Genomic DNA, 20567 nt, shown 5'->3' with positions numbered 1-20567 from the left:
GAGAGCAGGGAACAAAACCTAAAGAGAACACGGTAGTGGCTGAGAATACAAAAAAGTGCAGGTATATTCATGGATGAGAGATCTTTAAAGGTTAATTAGGGAATCTAAGCTCTGTGAGCAATATTTTTAATATTTGAGGTTGGTGGTTGATGTCAAAAAGTTCAACTAGAAATCTTCCCTCAGTGCCACCATCCACAACAAAATCTTAGCGGAGGGTATTTTTTAAATGATATTTAAAAAAATTTTTTTTTTTAAGTTAAACTTATCTGGTAGAAATAGGCACAGAGAACAAATTCAGCTGTTTGACTAAATGTTTTGCCTCCCACCAGGCAATGTGAGTGTGGCCCCTGGGGATTGAAGTTATCATGTGTCTCAGCCGGGTTTCAACCCAAGGAGGGGGATGAAAACATTGAAGCTATTTCCCAAGAAAATCAACTTGGCATGTTGACTATTTACTTGAATTTTTATCGGGAAGCCGGTCAATCTTCCATACCACGGCCCGGTAGGCACTCTCATATTTTGCGGAGCCCACAGTGACCTGTATAACAGGTTCAGATTCAGGTTCGTGTAAACTCCCCAGACACGCCCGGCGGTTCATTTTGGCTTTCAGGGACTTCTGCCTCTGGAGGTTCATGGTCCAGAGGGCCTTGATCCACTGTGATGGGACAGGAAAGTGTATCATTATGTTGTCACAGGACCTCAAGGAACTGGCACAGGATGGTCTCTGAGTCAATGGGGTCATGTTGACAAAGGCCTGAAGCTCCACGTACGCCCCCTGGACAACCACGACAGACTTGAGGGTAAAGGGAAGATCCTCCCCACCATACAAAGTCTTAAAACGCATCAGCTCAAACCGGCAGGCATCCAGCGGGACAAACTTAATGATTCTTGATTGCTCGAATTCTTGTGCTTTCACACACTTATGAAAATGATGGTCAAGAATATCAATCCCCTTCTTTTCTGGGTCTTTTTCAAAATAGCGTTCATTTCGCTTCTGCAGCTCAAGGTCATTCAAGGTTAAAAAGCATTCCGTGTTTCCATTCACAAAGCAGAGGCAACAGATTTGAGTTATGACAGCACTTTCAACCAATTTTCCTTCTTCTTTTGTGATTTTACCCCAAAAATTGTCCACAATTTCCAGGGAAATTTCTTGTTCCTCATAGATCTTTTTTGGTTTCGAAACAGCTGGCAGCTTCGTCAGCTCCTCCTCCACAGTAGTCAGGAAGTCGAGGAAATCGTGGTACTCTGTGGACCCTAACTTCAGCATCTGGTCGATGTCTGGTTCATGAACAACTTCTGTCTTAGAGTGGTATTTCCTTTTTTCTGTGTAAGACACATGTTCAATCTTCACAGTATGGATTTTTCCTGCCACACTAAAGTTCTCAACTTTGGGTTCAGAAAGCCTGCAGTGCAAATCAAGCTGTAACTCCTTAAATGGTTTTTCTAAGCCCTTCTCATAATACATTTGCAAAATTCCACCAGGTAAGACTTTTAGAAAAATTGGTCCCCACTGACGGGAAGACATCATGTTCTTCTTCTCAGGAATCCTCAACATGAAAGACCATCCAGGTTTGGGCTGACTCCTGAAGAGTGTGTGGGGGACAAAGGAAGAGGCAGTGTCTTCAGCATACTGACACTGCATAGACAAGTTTCCACAGGAGTCTTGGTTCTCAGCTGATTGGAGATGTTCAAGTTTCTCACAGATGTAGTTGAGTGAACACTGATTTAAGCTTTTTTGATCGACAGGCATGTCTTTGTCTCTTGATGCGTACATCTTTCTGCTTCCTGGAGGGTCAAAGGCAAACTGGGAAACACTGCCTTCGTCTTTCCAAAATGGACTTGAAAAAGCACAGTCCTCCCGAAAATACTGAAACTGGGGAGTATCACTTTGAAACCCTAGGCTTTCGGCCTGGGGAGGGCTAACTTCATCTGGAAGACCCACTTTGGGAGCAGGATGTGTACATGCGTGCTCACTGGGTAAGGAAGTGTGGGATAAACAAGTTGATTTAGTAGGCAATAAGGAAGAGCCTCCTCCTGATGTTGTTAGTGGACTGTTTGAGGATGATTCTGGGATAGGATAAAGCATATGAGTCCCTGCTTTGGGGATGCCAGGAAAACCTGGGAAGTCCTTGGTAGGTGTAGAAAGAGGAGAGTTACTTGGAGGTCCTGGACTAAAGTAAAAGTCTATGATGGGAGAGGAGAGAGGCGTACTGTTGGCAGAGGAAGATCCACTGGGAAATTCCTTAGCACCAGAAAGGTTCAGCTTAAGTCCATTGGGCCTACAAATGCCTTGATTCTCCAGAGGTAAATTCTTTGACTTTTGAGAAGACTGAAAAGCAGGGTCATCATCAAATGTGACCCAGTTGCCTGGGTTTGTGGAACACATCTTTGGAATCAAATTGTGGTCTTGTCTATGAATCAGATATGCAGTGTCTGTGAAAGGAGAAAGAGACAATACGAATATTAAATGAGGAGGGGGAGGAAAATCAAGTTACTTTAGTTCTGAGAAATATACTTAGATCTAAAAAACAACCAGGGGGTACCCTGGTTGGAGTTGGTAGAGCTTGTGACTCCTGATCTTGGGGTCGTGAGTCCAAGCCCCATGTAAGGCATAGAGTTCACTTAAAAAGAAAACAAAGGTAAAATAAAATATTGTCACAAATAAAAGTTCAAAAATAAAAAAATAAAAATAAAAGCAACCAGATTTACAGATTAACTGAGTTCAAAGAAATGCTTAAGAATTCTAACACTTCTGATGATTAAATGGATTAACAACAACAAAAAACCAAGATCTAAAGATATGCTGTGAACTAGAGACTCATTTGAGATTTAAGGACACACAGGATGAAAGTGAAAGGATGTAAAAAGATATTCTCTGCAAACAGAAATGAGAGCAGGCAAGGATGGCCATACTATATCAGACAAAATAGACTTTATATCAAAAACTGTCACAAGAGACAAAGAGGCACATGATATAATGATGGGTCAGCTCACCAGGAAGATATAACAATTACAAATATATATAAAGCCAACACCAGAGCACCCAAATATATGAAACAAACATTAAAAAACTGAAGGGAGTAATAGGCAGCAACGCAATAATATAAGAGTTTCAAAACTCACTTTCAATAATGGATAGAATATCCAGATACAAGATCAATGAGGAAACAGAGTAATTGAACAACACGATAGACCAAATGGACATTCCACACAACACCTGCAGAATATATACATTCTTCACAAGCATACACAGAATATCCTCCAGGAGAGATCACATGTTACGTCACAAAACAAGTCTTAACAAATTTATCAAGACTGAACTCATACCATGTATCTTTTCTGACCACAACAGAATGAAACTGGAAATCAACAGGAGAAAGAAAACCGGAAAGTTCACAAATGTAGAAGTTGAATAACACACTCTTGAATTTGGCCAACAGGCCAAAGAAGACATCAAAAGGGAAATGAGAAAATATTCTGAGGTAAGCAAAGTGACAACACAACATACCAAACCTTATGGATGTAGGAAAAGCAGCAGAGTAGAATTTATAGTGGTGAACGCCTACGTTAAAAAAGAAGAAAGATCTCAAATAAACAACCTAATTTTACAGCTCAAGGAGCTAGAAAAAGAAAAACAAACTAACCCCAAAGTTAGGAGAAGGAAAGAAAGACTAAACATTAGGGCATAAATAAATGAAATAGAGAATATAAAATGGGGGGAAAAAGGGAAACTGAGAGTTGGTTTGTTTCAAAAAAAATCAACAAAACTGACAAACTTTTAGCTAGACTGAGGAAAAAAGAGAAAATACTCAAAACCAGAAATAAAAGATGCATTTTATTATAAAATAATACACTTATGTCACAGAAATAAAACAATAATTATAAGGGACCAGAATGAACAATTCTATGGCAGCAAATTGGATAACCTAGAAGAAATGGACCAACTCCTAGAAACATATAATCTACCAGAACTGAATCATAAAGAAATAGGAAATCTGAACAGACCTATCTATAATTAGTAAGGAGATTGAACTGGTAGTCAAAACCTCCCAAAAAATAAAAGCTCAGGCCCAGATGGCTTCACTGAAGAATTCTACCAAACATTTGAAGAAAAATTAACACCAATCCTTCTCAAATTCTTCCAAAAACTTGAAGAGGAGGGAACATTTCCAAACTAATTTTATGAGTCCAGAATTATTCTGATACCAAAGCCAAAGACACTACAAACAAAGAAAAATACTATATCTCTGATGAATACAAATGCAAAAATCCTCAATAAAATACTAATAAATCAACTTCAACAGCAGATTAAAAGGATCATACGCCATTATCAAGCAGCATCTATCCCTGGGATGCAAGGACAGTTCACCAGATGATGAACAAAGCATAAATATCTCATGATCATTTCAATAGACACAGAAAAAGCACCTGATAAAACTCAACACCTTTTCATGATAAGAAACCAGCCAACAAACTAGGAAGAAGGCAATTATCTCAAAGTAATGATAAAGGCCATCTATGAAAAGCCCATAATTAACATCATACTCAAGGGTGAAAAACTAAAAGCCCCTCTAAGATCAGGATCAAGGCAAGGATCTTCACTCTCACCACTTCTATTCAACATAGTTCCAGAAGTCCTAACAAGAGCGACTGACAAGAAAAAGAAATAAAAGTCATCCCTAAATCAGAAAGGAAGAAATTACATTTTTGTCTATTTATAGATGATATGATCTATCTATAGAAAACCCTACACACAGACACACACATCATTAGAAGTAATATAAAAACTCAGCAAAGTCACAGGATAAAAATCAACAAACAAAAATCAATTGCATTTCTATACACAATTAACCTTCCAAAAAGGACATTAAGAAAACAACCGCATGTACAACAGCATCAAAAAGGATAAAATATTTAGAAATAAACTTAACAAAAGGAACAAAAGACTTTTATACTGAAAACTACAAAGTAATATAGCTAGAAGAAATGAAAAAAGACACAAATAAAAAGATGTCCTGCATTCATAGATTGGAAGACATAATATTGTTAAAATGTCCATATTACCCAAAGCAATCTACAGATTCAGTGCAATCCTTACCAAAGTCCTAATGACATTTTTTGAAGAAAAAGAAAAAACAACCAAAAAATTCATATGGAATCTCAAAGGTCTTTGAATAGCCAAAATAACCTTGAGAAAGACAAATAAAGGTGGAGACCTCACACTTTCTGGCTTTAAAACATATTACAAAGTACCAAAACAGTATGGTACCGGCATTAAGGCAGACATATAGACGAAAGGAACAGAATATTAAGCCCAGAAATAAACCCACACACATGGATAAATGATCCTCAAAAAGGATGCCAAGATTATACAATGGGAAAAGGATAATGTCTTCACAAGCTGTGCTGGGAAAAATGGATATCCATAGGGGAAAAAAAAAATAAAAGAACCTTATACCATACACAAAAATCAACTATAAATGGATTAAAGACTTAAACATAAAGACCTGAAACTATAAAACTCTCACAAGAAAATATAGGGGAAAAGCTTGATGACATTGGTCTTGGCAATCAATGATTTCTTGGACAGGATACCAAAAGCACAAGCAACAAAAGCAAAAATAGACAAATTGGGACTTCATCGGATTCCAATTCACATGGAAAAGAAAACAATACAGTGTTGAGGCAACCTATAGGGTGGGAGAAAATATTTGCAAACCATCCATCTGATAAGGGTTTAATATTCAAAATACATAAGGAACTCCTGCTAAATAGCAGAAAAGCAAACAAATAAACCAATTTAAAAATGGACAACAGACTTGAATAGATGTTTCTCCAAAGAAGACATACAAATGGACAACAGGTGGATGAAATGATGTTCAACATCACTAATCACCAGGGAAGTACAAATCAAAACCACAATATCACCTTATACCTTTAAGACAAAAAAAAAAAAAAAAAAGTAAAAAAAAAAAAAAAACACAAAAAGGATGTGGAGAAATTAGAACTCTTGTGCACTGTTGGTAGGAATATAAAATGAAGGACAGTATCAAGGGAGCCCAGGCGGCTCAGCGGTTTAGCGCCTCCTTCAGCCCAGGGCGTGATCCTGGAGACCCAGGATCGAATCCCACATCAGGCTCCCTGCATGGAGCCTGCTTCCCCCTCTGCCTGTGTCTCTGCCCCTCTCTCTCTCCCTCTCTGTCGATCATGAATAAATAAATAAAATCTTTTTTTAAAAAATCTTAAAAAAAAAAAGAAAGTATCAAGTTTCCTCAAAAAAATTTTTAAATAGAACTACCACGTATATGATCTAGCAATCCTACTTCAGGAATTTTATCCAAAAAAAAAAAAAAAAAATTGAAAACAGGATCTCAAAGAGATTATCTATACTCTTATCTTCCTTTCAGCGTTATTCACAATAGCCAAATGTGGAAACGACCCAAACGTCCATCCTCTGATGAATGGGTGAAAAAAATGTGGTATAGGTACATACCAGCCTTTAAAAAGGGAGGAAATTCTGGCACAGGCTACAACATGGATGCACCTTAAGAGCATTATGGTAAGTGAAATAAGCACAAAACACAAATATTATATGATTCTACTTACATGAGGTATCTACAGTAGTCAAATGCATAAAAGCAGAAAGGAGCATGTGGGGCTGGGGGGGAAGGGGTGTGGCTGTTCCGCAGGTATAGACTTTTAGTCAGACAAGATGAAAGAGTTCTAGAAATCTGTTGTAAAACAGTGCAACATGTGCTGTACACTTAAAAATTTGTTGAGGGTAAAAAAGATTGTTAAAAATTTGTTATTTTTTATCACAATTTTTAAAAACTGCAAAAATAAAGTAAAAAAACTGCAAGACTCTAATCAATTCAGAAACTCTTTATTTGAATGACTGTGCAGTCAGACCTTGTTAGTGTTGTAGGAAATAGAGAAGATAAAAACCCAATTCATAATGAGTTTATACTTATAACTCATTGATTGCTCCTAAAATATATGAGGTTTATTGTTTAGAAGCATTTTTCAAATTCATGACTTAACTTATCAAAACAACCCTGGGAAGTATATATCATCATTTCTATTTCATAACCGAGATTGCTTAGGTTTAGAGTCACTGCCTACAAGCTGCCCAACTGGTAAGAGACAGAACTAGGATTTTTTTTTATAACAGCTTTATTAAGATACAATTCACACACATAAAATTTATCTTTTAAAAAAAAATAACAATTCGGTGGTGTTTAGTACAGAGTTGTGCAGCCAGCACATTCCCAGAATGTTCTTATCATCCCAAAAATAAACCTTGTACCTATTAGCAGTCACTCTTCATTCCCCCCACGACCACCCCCAAGTCCCTGACAGCTACTCATCTACTTTTTTTCTTTTTTTTAATTTTCTGGGTCTGGACATTTAAAGTTCATCCACAATATAGCATATATCAGTACTCCATTTCATTTGGTGGCTGAAGAATATTTCATTGTGAAGCAGCCCACATTTCGTTTATCCATTCATCAGTCAAGGGACATCTGGTTTATTTCTATTTTTTTGGCTACTATGAATACTAAGTTTTTATATAAGTTTTTTTGTGATCATTTTTCTCAAGTATATACCTAAGTTGGGAAAGAACCAGAATTTGAGCCTGATCTAATACAACATGAATTACTGAGATTAATCTAATGACATCAGAGGCAATGAGCTGTAAGGGCCAGAGCACTGACCTGGGGGCTGGGCACCCAGAATGCTGGGCGCTGCTCTGTCACTCACTAGCTGTGTGCAAAGCCCCTCCAGACATTCAGCCATCAGAGCAGAATCATCTCTGAGGTCATTTCCCACTCTAAAATAATTCTGTCGTGGCTGACATCCAATTGAATTTTTTTTCAAAAGCAGATATTATGTTACCACTGGGATTTTTTTTTTAAGACTTTATTTATTTATTTGACAGACAGAAAGAATGAGCAGGGGGAGGGGCAGAGGGAGAGGAAGCAGCAGGGTCCCCGTTGAGCAGGGAGCCCTATGCTGGGCTTGATCCTAGGACCCTGGGATCATGACCTGAGCCAAGGGCAGACGCTTAACCAACTGAGCCACCCAGGCACCCCTGCCACTGGGATTTTTGACAAAACTTCCAAGTCGACAGAGAGTAAAACTGCATGAGTGAAACTCCATGATATGAAAAGTCAAAACCTGCTGGAATAAAGCCCATGAGAAAGGCGAATTTGTCTCCCTCCAGCCGGCCTTCACGTTTCCCCTGGTGGATAATGAGGGCTCAACCAATGCAATCATTCACTCTTGGAAAAGAGCCAAACTATAGAGAGCAAGCAAGCCCGGGGCTCTACTGGGGACAGGGCACGCTCAGTGCTGTCATTTGCTAAATCCGCACATTCCTGAGGACACAAAAACACACAGTGGAGCAGCAGGCCAGGCCAGCTGGCTCTCTCTGGAGGGCATTTTACTGTCACTGCCCTTGGGCTGGAGTTGCCACCAAGCACTTTCCCTTGGAAGCAGGCAGACCATGTTTCAATGGGACGTACCAGGAGGCTCAGAGGCAGGGAATCGGCAGCACTGTTTCTTGACCCATCCTATCCTATGGTCTTCGGAAGGACTCCAGCCAAAATAACTCTTCACATGGACTGAGACATCATGTAAATATTTACGTTAGCTGGGTTTATTAAACAAGAAAGAAAAAGAGAAGAAATAAAGCCCGCTTTAGGGGAATACTATTCTGATCTCTACAAAACATTTTGCCTCATCTCTTTTCCACCGGTAGCTTTGCAAAATTTTGAACAGTGATACTGGTTTCTTCAGAGTTTTTGCTTCTTAAAAAAGGAAAGTAATTTTCATAAACCAGACAAAGAAATCAATTTTATGACTTTTTAAGTGACCCTTGAACTTCAGGAAACACACCTCGCAAAAATATCTCTTACCTTAAATAAGCAGAACTCTTCCACAGGAGGCACTCAGCAACTGTGAGTTTAATACAACTAAACAGAATTCTGTATGGTGCCCAAGAGAAGCCCAAACCTTTGTCCCTGTTTAAAAGGCAGGACTCAGATGCTCCTAGAATAAGGGGCTAAGACTCTGGCTCGCCGTGGTCAAGGGCAGGTGTGTTTCCCACTCTTCTCTTCTGGCTCCTCTTCTGCCTCCCTCTTGCTGCCCTTCTTATCAACCCTTTTCACACACATTTCATTTCTCTCTGACCTATTTTGCCCCTTCCTTTCATACGACCTCAAAGTCTCTCCCCTACCCCACCCCCATCAGTTTTCCCAAAATCAACAACTAGAATCGATTCCATCTAAGGCTTTCCCTTCCCTCCCCTCCTTCCTAACTCACCCCTTTCTTCAGCTGGGAAAGAAGGCCACATCCTTTCCAGAACTTCCATCTATCCAAGGCCCCCTCGGGGTCTCAGGGAGGGATGCAAAAGCCCAGGGCTGAGACGTCAAGAATGTGCCTGCCTCTGTCATCTCCAACTTCACCCCACCTCCTTCAAGACATTGGAACCAAGAGTATTCAAGCAGCAGCACCTATTAACCTCAGGATTTCTTCTGCACTGCAAATGGGGCAGGATCTCAATATGTGTCTGTGCCTCCCCGAGGGGCCCTAAGTCCTACCATTTCCAGAGCCTCGTCACAGGCAACATCTCATTTACATTGATGACAATCCAGAGTAGACCACGGCATCCAGGCATCTTCTCTGAGGTCCAGGATCCGTCTAGCGCAGAGCTGGGAATCCAGGATCCCTGGCACAACATCCCCAGCTGCCTTCCTCTGGAGGAAAGTGCCTCTGGTTGGATTCCATGGCTTTTTCCTCTGCTGTGGGTTGCATCCCACCCCCATAGGCTCTAATGCTTGGGTCTGTTTTCAGCCTATCTGGATTATCCTGCTAACTGCTGGAAGACAATGCCAGATAAAATTCAGAGACAGGGCAAGACACCAAGGCTGAATGAGGCACAGGTAGAAAAGAAAAATGTACTAGGGTGGAAGCTGCTAGAAATCAATCTCTGAGGTTTGAAGATTTCTAAGGGAGTGGTTGCCTCTCCTTAAACTATTAGACATCCTGTTGAGCTGCTCACTTTTGAAGTAGCATCAGAGACGCTGAACTCAAGCACAAATTAAAAGTAAGTGCACGTGCCTCCTCACCCTGGGAATAACAAGGATACACGTAGACAGTGGTCTTCAACCTTATACCTCAATACATGTGACAGATGGCATTCAGGGCCTGGCACATTCTCTTGGATGTACCCAGAGTTTAACAGCCCCAAAAATATTGAGGGAAGCCCTAAAATAATTATACCCACCTCTCTAAATGTTGGATCAGGAAAGGTAGGCCACGGGCCATAGCAAACACGAGAAAGTCTGCCCTTACACACAATCCCTGGACCCCACCTTTTTCTTTCACTGAAGAAATCATCCTGGAATTTTTCTAAGAATATCATGGAATATATGCATTCATTCTAAATTGTTTTAAAAAGTAAACCTTTCAAAAAATAGCAACACTTTAAATATTATTAGAACTATTGCAAATTACTTGCAACAAGCCTTATGAAAAAGCAGCACGAGTATGGGATAATTATCTCACCAAAAAGAATTGGGGATAAAAATTATCAAGTTGTTGCAGGAAAAGCTCAAATATTTTTTGAAAGTCAGAGTATAAAACTTTTCCAGAAAGATTCTGTCTCACTCGTTAGGGTACTTTCCACATTACCCTCAAATGTCTGACATCCCCACGCAGTTCAGTGCATTTTGGACTAAATACTTTTAAATAGTCTTTTTCAGTTTCCCATAAAGGAAATCTTTATACTGCCCTCCTCAGTTCAAAGAATCACCCCATTTCAGAGTTAGGCAGGAATTGGAGGTATTCTGCTCAATTAACCACACCAACAAACATTATGCCATGTGTTCTTCGTAAGCTAAGGGCCGTGTGTGCATTTAATCCTCACAACCCCATTAGGTAATAATATTTTGGAGAAGAGGAAAATGAGGCTCTGAGAGGTGACACTACTTGCCTAACATCACCCAGCCAGAAAGAGGCAGGTGTGATCCCATATCATCCACCACCCCAGAAGTCCCAAGAGATCTGATTACTTGCTGGTGTTGGGGTCCTAATTTTCATTTCTGAACACTTCCCATCTCTCTACTTTTCACTGAAGGAGAGTTCCTGGACGCAGGAGCTCTCTAAGCCTGAAAGATGCTATTCCTACCTGAAAAGAGCCTACTTCTCCACAGAGCCCACCACACCTCCCTGCTGCCTGGATACCAGGCTGTGGGAAAGACAAACTCTGAGACAGTTTTCTCTGTGATTGCTCAAGAACAACAGCTCAGTAAAAATTTGGGTCAATTCTGAGACCGGCTTTCATAACTCAGCCTGTCCTCACTTCTGTCCCTTTTCGACTGCATCCCCACCCTTAGCGATGAACAATTTTTCAGACTTGCTGCCCAACAAATTCCCTCAGATGCCACCCCCTCTTCCAGTACTAGGGCCATCTTGGTAGACTGTTGAATTCTCCAAACTTCATGCAACTCCCCGACTTGTCCTTCCATGCCACCCCCACCCCCATTCTACTCTCGAGGGTCTCCTCCTGCTGTTCTTTGCAGATTTCCTTTGCTTTTCTTCAGACACCAGTCAAATAAAGTGTAAAAACGAAGCTCTACCTTTTCCTGCAGATTATCAAAATCAAATTAGATGCACTTGGTTGGCGAATCAGCATTCCTGTTCCATCTGCAGCTGAAGACCGTCCCCACCTGGGGAGAACACCACCCTTTCGGATGGTCCCTAGGACCTGGCTTCTTTGTAGCTGCCAGATGCTGGGGGAGGACGGACGGTGAAGGGGTGTCCAGCTCAGGGAAGCATCACAGGCACCTAGCAGTAACCTCCTGCTATTTGCTCCGCCCGACTGTCACTGTCAGGCTGGCCCCGACTCGAGTCTCATGAACACATCTGGACCCTCAGCAACACCCAAGCCTTATGCAAAGGGCTGGATTTAGTCCTTTTATGTCTGTGCCTTTTTTGCTCCACAACAATGCTGCATAATCTAGAGAAAGAATGTCTTCATGCCAGTATCTGTGTAGTTCATTGGCTGTCCCCCAAAGAAGGAATTCTCAGACTCTCCCAGGACTGGACTCCCCAACTGCAACACTGGGGCCAGACGGGGGCTCTATGTGCAAAGCCTCCCTGTGGTTCTTGTTTGCTTGGGGGTCTACAATCTAATTCCCCTCCTTTGCTATTCCAGGATGTACGTCCCAGAAACAAAGCCAAAGTCAGGGACAGCCCTGTGTGCAGAAGACATCCATTCAAGGTTTGCTATGCGAGGGTTTAAAATATCCTTCCTATAGAACTTCTCCCTTTAAAGGGGCAACCAAGCTTTTGAAACAGAAAGGAACCCTAAGACAACACAAAACTCTATGTGAAGTGAAAACCCTTACAGCTTGCACCCTCACCTTAGGTCACAGATGTGCCCGCTGCGTGGAGTGCCGGCACTATTACCACAGATGTTCCGCAGCCAGTCCTATTTAATCACAAACATGTGTGGTATTTAGTTCAGCTATGTGACAGGAAATGCCATTTGTAAAATACTAAACCACAGCACAACCTATCCATGCCTTCCAATATTATCTGTGTCGGTTCCAGCTCAGCTCCCCAACCCTGCGCCACCCCCATGGATTTAACCTCCACTTCTCCAGGATGAATTTGGGTCCTGGCTATTTTTTTGACCTTTTTGTAAATCATCTGCTCGTTTCCTAAATTTAGAGCGTTAGTATAAACAGATACCAACCCAAACTGACTTGTCCCAGGAGATGGTCTTTATACAAACAAAGAAAAGATCCGGGGCTGGGTGGGCCATTCCAATTTCAGAACGTCACTCTTCTCACCATGGCACTGCTAGCAAGTAGGCACACCATGTTCATGTCCGTGTCACAGATAGGACAGAAATCTGCTGAGCAGAGGTCTCTGAGCCTGTTTCTTCATCTGCAAAATGGTGATACTTGCCTCATTGATAAATGTTCTTAAGGATTTTATTTACTTATTCATGAGAGACACACAGAGAGAGGCAGAGACACAGTCAGAGGGAGAAGCGGGCTTCCTGTGGGGAGTCCGACGCAGGACTTGATCCCAGGACCCCGAGATCATGACCTGAGCCAAAGGCAGACGCTCAACCACTGAGCCCCCCAGATGCCCCAGCTCATAGATAAATTGCCACATAATGGGTACTCGGTGTATATACTCTCTTTCCCTCCTTTGTATTCCCTTGTCTCCCAATCCTGGCTTTCCTTTCTCTCGTCAGGAAGAAAGATAATTGCTCAGACTCTGCAGTTTGCTTTAGCATCACGTCAACTTGCTACAAATCTGTTTCTAAAACTGGGTGTCCGTTCTGTCTGCCACATGACCGTGCCTCTATCTACCCTGCTCTCCAGACGTGATCTGTTCCTATCTTGGTCCCTCGAACCTAAATCCCTGCTCAGGGGTTGGTTCTCCTTGAAGATGGCACCTCCCAAAGTGGAGAGAAGTTAACAGGCATGTTGAAAAAGATCCATGGTCAAAGGTGTTTGACAAGTTCGGATTAAACAAGGATTTAACCAGGTCTCCTCACAGCATTACCTTCCAGAGCCTATAGGATGCTAACGTTCTCATGGGCTCCAGGAGGGGGTAACATGCACCTCTCCTCAAAGATCCACATGGATGGTTTGCCTCAGAACATTCTGGAACATGCTCTTCCACAATAAAATGCCTGGAACTAGAAAACACACAGTCCACCTATATAATTCTGAATACCTTGGCCTTTTCATTCAGTTGCCACTGTCAGTGCTCTGGCTGTGAGGATTAGCTCTGGACCCACCGCAGCTTCCCTGGCTTAGCAGAGTCTCAGCTTTGTTCTCAGGATGAGCAGCAGCCACAGGTTCTTCCCCGGGGACACCAGTGGTCCTTACAGGAGGACAGACTCGCTTTGCTTACCCAGACAGACAGAAGACCAAAGGTCTTCCAGATAGACCATGACTGGAGTGAACTCTTACCTTTGAGCTCGGCAAGCATGTGAAAGTTTTGTTCCCCAGGTCATCCTCTGGCTTCGAGGGCAGCATCTGGCAGCTCCCTTCACTGACTGTCAGCAATAAGCCTCCCTTCCCCAGGACCAGGGCTCTCCTGGCCAAGGCAGGGGGCCCTTGGACCCTCCCATGGGAACCAGGCTCTGCAATGTTGTGAGATGCCCAGAGCACAGTCAGCCTGGGGCTATGGAAACGCAGCCTGTCTCTCCCCAACCCCACAAAGCCCCAACACCTATTCATCTTCCCTTCACAGGGCTCCTAGACACTCCTCAGTCCTCCCACTACAGAAGGTCAGAGAGGGAACCGTGTGGGGCCATGGGGCTGGGGTCAGCACTCATCTGCCACTTTGGTGAGTGCTGCTGAACTCCAGGGCTATTCTCTTAGGGAAGAGTGAGCACCCAGCACACTCCATAGCCAAGTCTTGTCCATGGTGTGAAGGAAGGAAACTACCTCAATCAGGGTCCCCCTGGTATGGACACAGGGCTGGGACTTACGGTCTCAACCAGCCACCTGCCTGCTCTAAACATCTGCTCTCTGCCCTAAGGACCTGCCGGTGGCAAGATGGGGACCTCCTGAGTGAGAGTTAAGAGGAGAGAGCCCGTCTAACTTAAGAGGAGTCCTTCATGGGCTCCTACCCTTTAGTCACAGCAAAGGCTCAACCCACAAAGGCAGAGGAGCACAGAAGTCTAGCATACAGGCTCTGGTGCCCGGGTCACCTGGCCTCTCATCTCGCTTCCTCTGCTTGTTATCCCTGAGGCATGTTACTTAGCATCCTCAGTGTCCTCATCTATAAAGTGAAAATGAATAACACCTACTTAATGAATGCTAAATTAGTAAGTAAAATGCTACTTCACAGGCCCTCAAAAAATGGTAGCCCAGTGCTCACAACGGAGGGGTTCTTGAGTCAACGCTGATCGTTGCCAGCAGCCCCAGGCCAAGAGCAGGCTGTGCCAGGCCTGCAGGGGACACCAGTGAGGACCCCGGGATCCCTGTCCAGCCCCGAATGCTCTCCCATTCTCTGGCAAGAAAAGAGTAGGGAGCAAGGCCAGCGTGGACTGAACTCAGCTGTGAAATAAAAAGCACTACTGATGCAAGTGGGCATGGCACCTGGAGATGTCCAAAGCAATGGGGGAAAAGACTGCTCAAAAATGACGCAGTCCTTCTCTACATGGGGCTGGCCTCTGTAAGGTGAAAACCTGGGGCCACACTCATCACCCACACCCAAGGCTCCACATGACTCTTCCCGGTGGTTCTCCATTTAGAAAAGTAGAGCTACAGGAGAAACATGAAGAAGTCAGGTCTGAGGTACACCCCAGTGGAAATATCTAGCAAGGGGCTAGAAACACAAGACAGTATTTGGAGAGAAAATCAGAAGCAAAGGGAATCTCGATGTTGGAGCCTACAAGGCAGAGGCTGGGCACAGCCATCCTCATCTTGGCCACCTCCGTCCCCACCTCCTGGCTTTCTGCAGCTCCCAGGTGGACGGGTTCCTGGCAGCCCTACTAATCACCCCCCTCTTTGAACCCTATCTACATTCTGGTCTCAGGAGCACTAAAGGGCCCCAGGGCTTCCCACTCTCCAAAAAATCCAGCCTGCCCCCGGCCAGGGGAAGAAGGCAGACCTGCGAGCCTTAGTGCGGGGGAGGGCCAGCAAACAAGGCCTGCTTTCAGGGCTGCCTTCTGGTATTTATATTCCCGTGGGCTCTCCAGTGGGAAGAGCAAGGAGCTCAAGAGTAGGAAATGAGAAAGGGCAATTCTCTCCTCAGGGGCCCCCAGGGCTGGGCGGGGGTGCAGGGCACTGTGGTTACTGGATAGTGGCTCTCAGATTTGGATTCTGAATTCTCAAAGGAAACCATGAAAAAGATGTGGGATAGAGTATGCAGTAGGGGGCCTGGGTCAGATCACACATCATAAACATGCAAATCTCCTCCTTCCCATCTTCTCTGCAGGCCCAGGCGCCCCCCTCCCCGCCTAAGGATAACCAGAAAAGCCCTGGAAGTTTAAAGATCTCTCTCTGGACTTAAATATTTGGGGGCTGGGGGGGAGCCAATATCAACCACTCTGCTATGAAAATTGGTCAAGCAATTTATCTTAATTACCATGTAATTACTTTTAGTGTTTTCAGAAGAAGTTGTAGGTAAATGGCCCAGAAAGGATATTTAAGGCTTTTTAGAATGGGAGTCCCTCCCACACATTAATCATGCTGCCTTCAGACTGGAATGATCTGACAAGGTAAGGACCATCAGCTGCTGGGAGGACCCAGGACCTTGATCCTTAGATTCTGGGCTCTGGGGTCCTTCTGCCTCGTGTTCTGGTAAAAATTCACGTACCCCACCCCACCTCCGTGCATTCACTCAGCAAACAGTTGCAGGGTTTCCTAAGTGCTGGGCCCTGGGTGAAACATCAGGCAGGCAACAGAAACCAGTAAGACCTGATCTGTGTGGTGGGGAAAGAAGGGTTAGAAAGAAGGGTTAGAAAGAAGGGGAAAGAAAGGTTAGAGAGATTGCATGTGAATCATGGCCCAGCCACTGACCAGTTGTGCGACAAGGGGCAGGTTATGTTAATTCCCGAGCTTCAGTTTCCTCTGGTGTGAAAAAGAGGATAATGAGGGACGCCTGGGTGGCTCAGTGGTTGAGCCTCTGGCTTCCACTCAGGTCGTGATCCTGGGGTCCTGGGATTGAGTCCTGCATTGGGCTCCCTGAGGGGAGCCTGCTTCTCCTTCTGCCTGTGTCTCTGCCTCCCTCTGTGTATCTCTCATGAATAAATAAATAAAATCTTTTTTTTTTTTAAAGGATAATGATACCTAACTTTTAGTGTTTGCTCTGGGCCGACCTGAGCCCTCCCCCAAATTCTGCCTAATGCACAGTACTGCAGAATGTGACTGCAGTTAGACGTAGGGCCTCTAGAGAGTGGATTCTGTGAAAATGAGGCCGTTAGGGTAGGCCCTGAGCCAGTCTGACCGCTGCAAGACAGGACACTGAGACACCAGACAGGCAGACACACAGAGAAAGGCCACATAAGGATACAGCCAAGGAGAGAGGCCTCAGAAGAAACCAAACTTGCCAACACCTTGATCTTGGATTTCCAGCCTCCAGAACTCTGAGAAACACATTTCTGTTGCTAAGCCCCAGAAACCATGTTTTCTTGTCATGGCAGCCAGAACACACTGAGACAGGCTTCTAGTGACACTAAGTCAAGTCACACCTGTAAGATGGCAGGTGCATAAATAGAGGGCATAAAGGGCGAATAGACAGGCTAGAACCACTGACTTACAGAGAACCTTGTCACTAGATTCCTGCTCCTAAGGTGCTTATAAACTGGTAGGAAAGACAAAATGTGCTCACCCTCCTGAGCTTAAAAGCACACTGGGACTTTGGGAGGGGACAGCCCTTGCTCAGGGGCAGGGAGGCTCCCTGGGGAGGGGACATCTGCTGGGGCAGAGACATGAGGCAGCAGATGATATGGCAGTGACCATACCCTCTGCCCAGGTTCCTATGCATTTGGCTCACGTGCCAATTGACACCAGCATAAGATAGAGTCCTCCCCACTCAATGGACAAGAAACCCAGTTATGCACAGGCTGATTGTTACTATGGCAGGTCTCCCCTCTGGCTGTCCAAACTGGGCCACAAGCCAGAGATGACATCAGCCCGTGATCCGGGCTGTGTGAGAGCCTCAGATCAAATGCATTTTGGTTTATCCGTGACCCATCCTGGGCTGTTGCTGACCACCAAGCTCACCTGGAAATGTCCAAATCACTGTGAATACACAGGCAGGAACCACTGACTTACAGAGAACCAAAGCACGTTTGCTTAAGCCTAGCCACTCCCGGGAATTCTCCCGGAATTACTTATGTGTACATGTGTACACATAAGTAACAACCCAAGCAATTCTAAGACTTTAAGAATCACTTATGAAAGTCCTGTTTATAAACCAAGTACAGAAGATCAACATTTACTTGGGCTCTTAGTCTCAAATGCAGACATCACATGCAAAAATAATATTTGTGTCTCTCTCTGTCTGCAGGGAGCGTGTACAAAATATTTGTGAACTTTATTGCATTTCAGAGGCCACTAAAAGCTTTAACAAAGAATTTTGCACTTACAGCAAAGTCTGATTAGAAACATGTAAGTAGGTGTGAATGAATAGATTTGTCCACTGATATTCTCAGTGACAGACATTAGATTTAAACTTAACAGATCATGGAGTCCCTGGCTGGCTCAGTCAGAGTCATGAGTTCAAGCCCTATGTTGGGTGTAGAGATTACTTAAATAAAAAATTAAAAAAAAAAAAAAAAAAAACAACCTCATTATCTCTACATATCAGCCTGGGTGCTTGAGCCAATAGTAGACTGGCCTCCTTTGTCTCAACTCTTGAGTCTCCATTGAAATGAGTAGCTCCCAGTGTCCTCACAGAGCACCCAGGTGCCTCTGCATATCACTGCCCAGTGAGGCCTACAAGATGCTGAAAGGTCAGCCCAGCATAAGGGGCTCACCCAGCTCTAAGATATGGGCAGGCCTCCACTGGACACCCCCAGGGCCTCTCTTGCCAACCCATCTCTCCACCAGACCCTGACTACTGCTCCCAGCAAGAAATGTCCCTCTGGGTGAGTTCCCTACAGCTGTTTGCCCAGCCCGGAAGACAGGAGGTCAGTGCTCGGGAAGTGCTGTTCCAGTTCTGCTTTATTCTGGCTCTGTAAGTTAAAACAAGTCATTGCTAGCAAGTCGTTTCCCAAAGTCCTAATAGTTTATGAAGATCCGAAATCTAACAATCTATGAAGATGAACTGTCCTTAAAAAAAGAGGTGTGGAAAAAAAAAAAAAAAAAGAGGTGTGCAGAGAAGTATGTGCCTCCCTGAAGACCCCTTCCTATCCAAAGTCTTCAGGATTCCTGCAACCATGCTTCAGGATAGAAATTCTCTAAAGATGGCCACAACAATATCTCCCATCTAATGCTCTTCTGAAATGCAATAGAGCGGGGAAGCTCTATTTCCCCTTCCCTTGAATCTTGGTGGGCCTGTCATTGCTCAGACTACCACAGGGTGGTTGAAGTAACACTGACAATTCTGGCCACAGGCCTGAAGTGACACAGAAGCTGCCTTTGCTGTTTTGTGGCACCCTGAGCCACCACATAAGAAGCCCAGGCCATGCAGGGGAACCATACTGAGATGCCATCATGAACATCTGGACACTTGAGCTTTCACTGATTCCAGCCTCAGTTGCCATCTGACTACAATTGCATGAGAAACCCCAAGCAAGAAGGATGCAAGTGGTGGGCAAGCCAACAGCACACACCCAGAGCATGTGCTGAGTGGGGGGGAGGGCACGGGGGGACGAGCCCTGCCGGTCCAGCTGCAGGAAGCCCCCCAAATCTGTTTACTACCTGCCTCTGCGACCTCAGGAGAGGAGCCTACAAGGAATTTGAAACCATGACGGAAAGTTGGATTGTCCCACCCAGTCCTCCCCTCGCTCACCTTCAGTCCAGACAGCCTTGGTGCCATCACCCCAGCTCACCTCTCCAGGGAAGGGGGCACCACAGGCAGGGAAGATGTGGTACGGTTCCCTGTGACATCTCTGGCTGTGACTGAGAGCCGGGAGCCTCAACCACCCGACGACAACGAGGGGTCAGAGGCCTGGTTTTTGTTGCTGGGAGCCCAGATCCAACTTCCTGTGTGGCCTGGGCTAGGGTGTGCTGTGCCCAGACTGTGGCCTCTTTGGGGGAATTTTTTTTTTTCTTTAATGGAAAAGACCAGCCAGATCCATTCAGAACATGTTAAATGAAAGTTTTCCAAAATGCTTAAAAAAAAAAAAAGAAAGAAAAAAAGAAGAAAGAAACCCCAAGCAAGAACCATCCAGCTGAGCCCAGTCAACCCAAAGAACCAGGAGAGATGATATTAAGTTGTGATTTTAACCCTCTACGTTTTTTGTGTGGTACAATATACATTAAAATAAAAGCTACCCTTTTAACCACTCTAAAGAGCACAGTTCTGGGGTATTCAGTACGATCACGTTGTTGGGCAACCATCACTACCATCCATCTCCAGAACTTTTAATGTTCCCAAACCAAAACTCTGTACCCATTACACCCTAACTCTGCACGCCTGTCCCGACCCCTAGCAGCTACCACTCTACTTTCTGTCTCTGAATCTGATGACTCTAAGGCCCTTGTATAAGGGGAAGCATGCATTATTTGTCCTTTTGTGACTGGTTTATGTCACTTAGCATAATGTGTTCAAGGTGCATCCATGTTGAAATATATGCCAGAATTGCCTTTCTTTTTAAGGCTAAAGAATGCTCCATTGTAAATGTATACCACAGTCTGTTTATCCACTCTCTCATCAATGGATGAGTTTTGGAGTGGTTGTTCTACAGCAATAAATATGTGGAGCAGTGGGCAATGCAGCCCTGGCACAGCAGAGCAAGGCTCCTAAGGCAGACGTCGAGAGATGGGAAGACTGGCAGAAACACAGAGCACCAGGGCACTCACCCCCAGAGTAGGTGACTGGCCAGGAATCCAGGCTGGAGTTCCCAGGAGCACCCA

At 44.2% G+C, this 20567-nt stretch overlaps 1 protein-coding gene across 3 annotated transcripts in view; it reads right to left on the bottom strand.

Annotated features, from left to right (window-relative positions):
- STON1 (stonin 1) overlaps window positions 1–20567 on the bottom strand; it is a 48812-nt gene that overhangs the window by 12861 nt on the left and 15384 nt on the right. For 2 of the 3 annotated variants that reach the window (XM_072768287.1, XM_072768289.1), the window contains one exon: window positions 457–2433. In XM_072768287.1, the coding sequence (XP_072624388.1) occupies window positions 457–2386 (1930 nt within the window). In that variant the 5' untranslated portion in view covers window positions 2387–2433. Of the gene's footprint in view, window positions 1–456; window positions 2434–8525; window positions 8654–20567 lie in introns of all 3 variants that reach the window. The other variant, XM_072768288.1, reaches the window with a different exon arrangement.

The sequence above is a fragment of the Canis lupus genome, chromosome 11, assembly GCF_048164855.1.
Source record: "Canis lupus baileyi chromosome 11, mCanLup2.hap1, whole genome shotgun sequence".
NCBI classification, from domain to species: Eukaryota; Metazoa; Chordata; class Mammalia; order Carnivora; family Canidae; genus Canis; species Canis lupus.
This window is presented reverse-complemented; position numbering and strand designations above follow the sequence as displayed.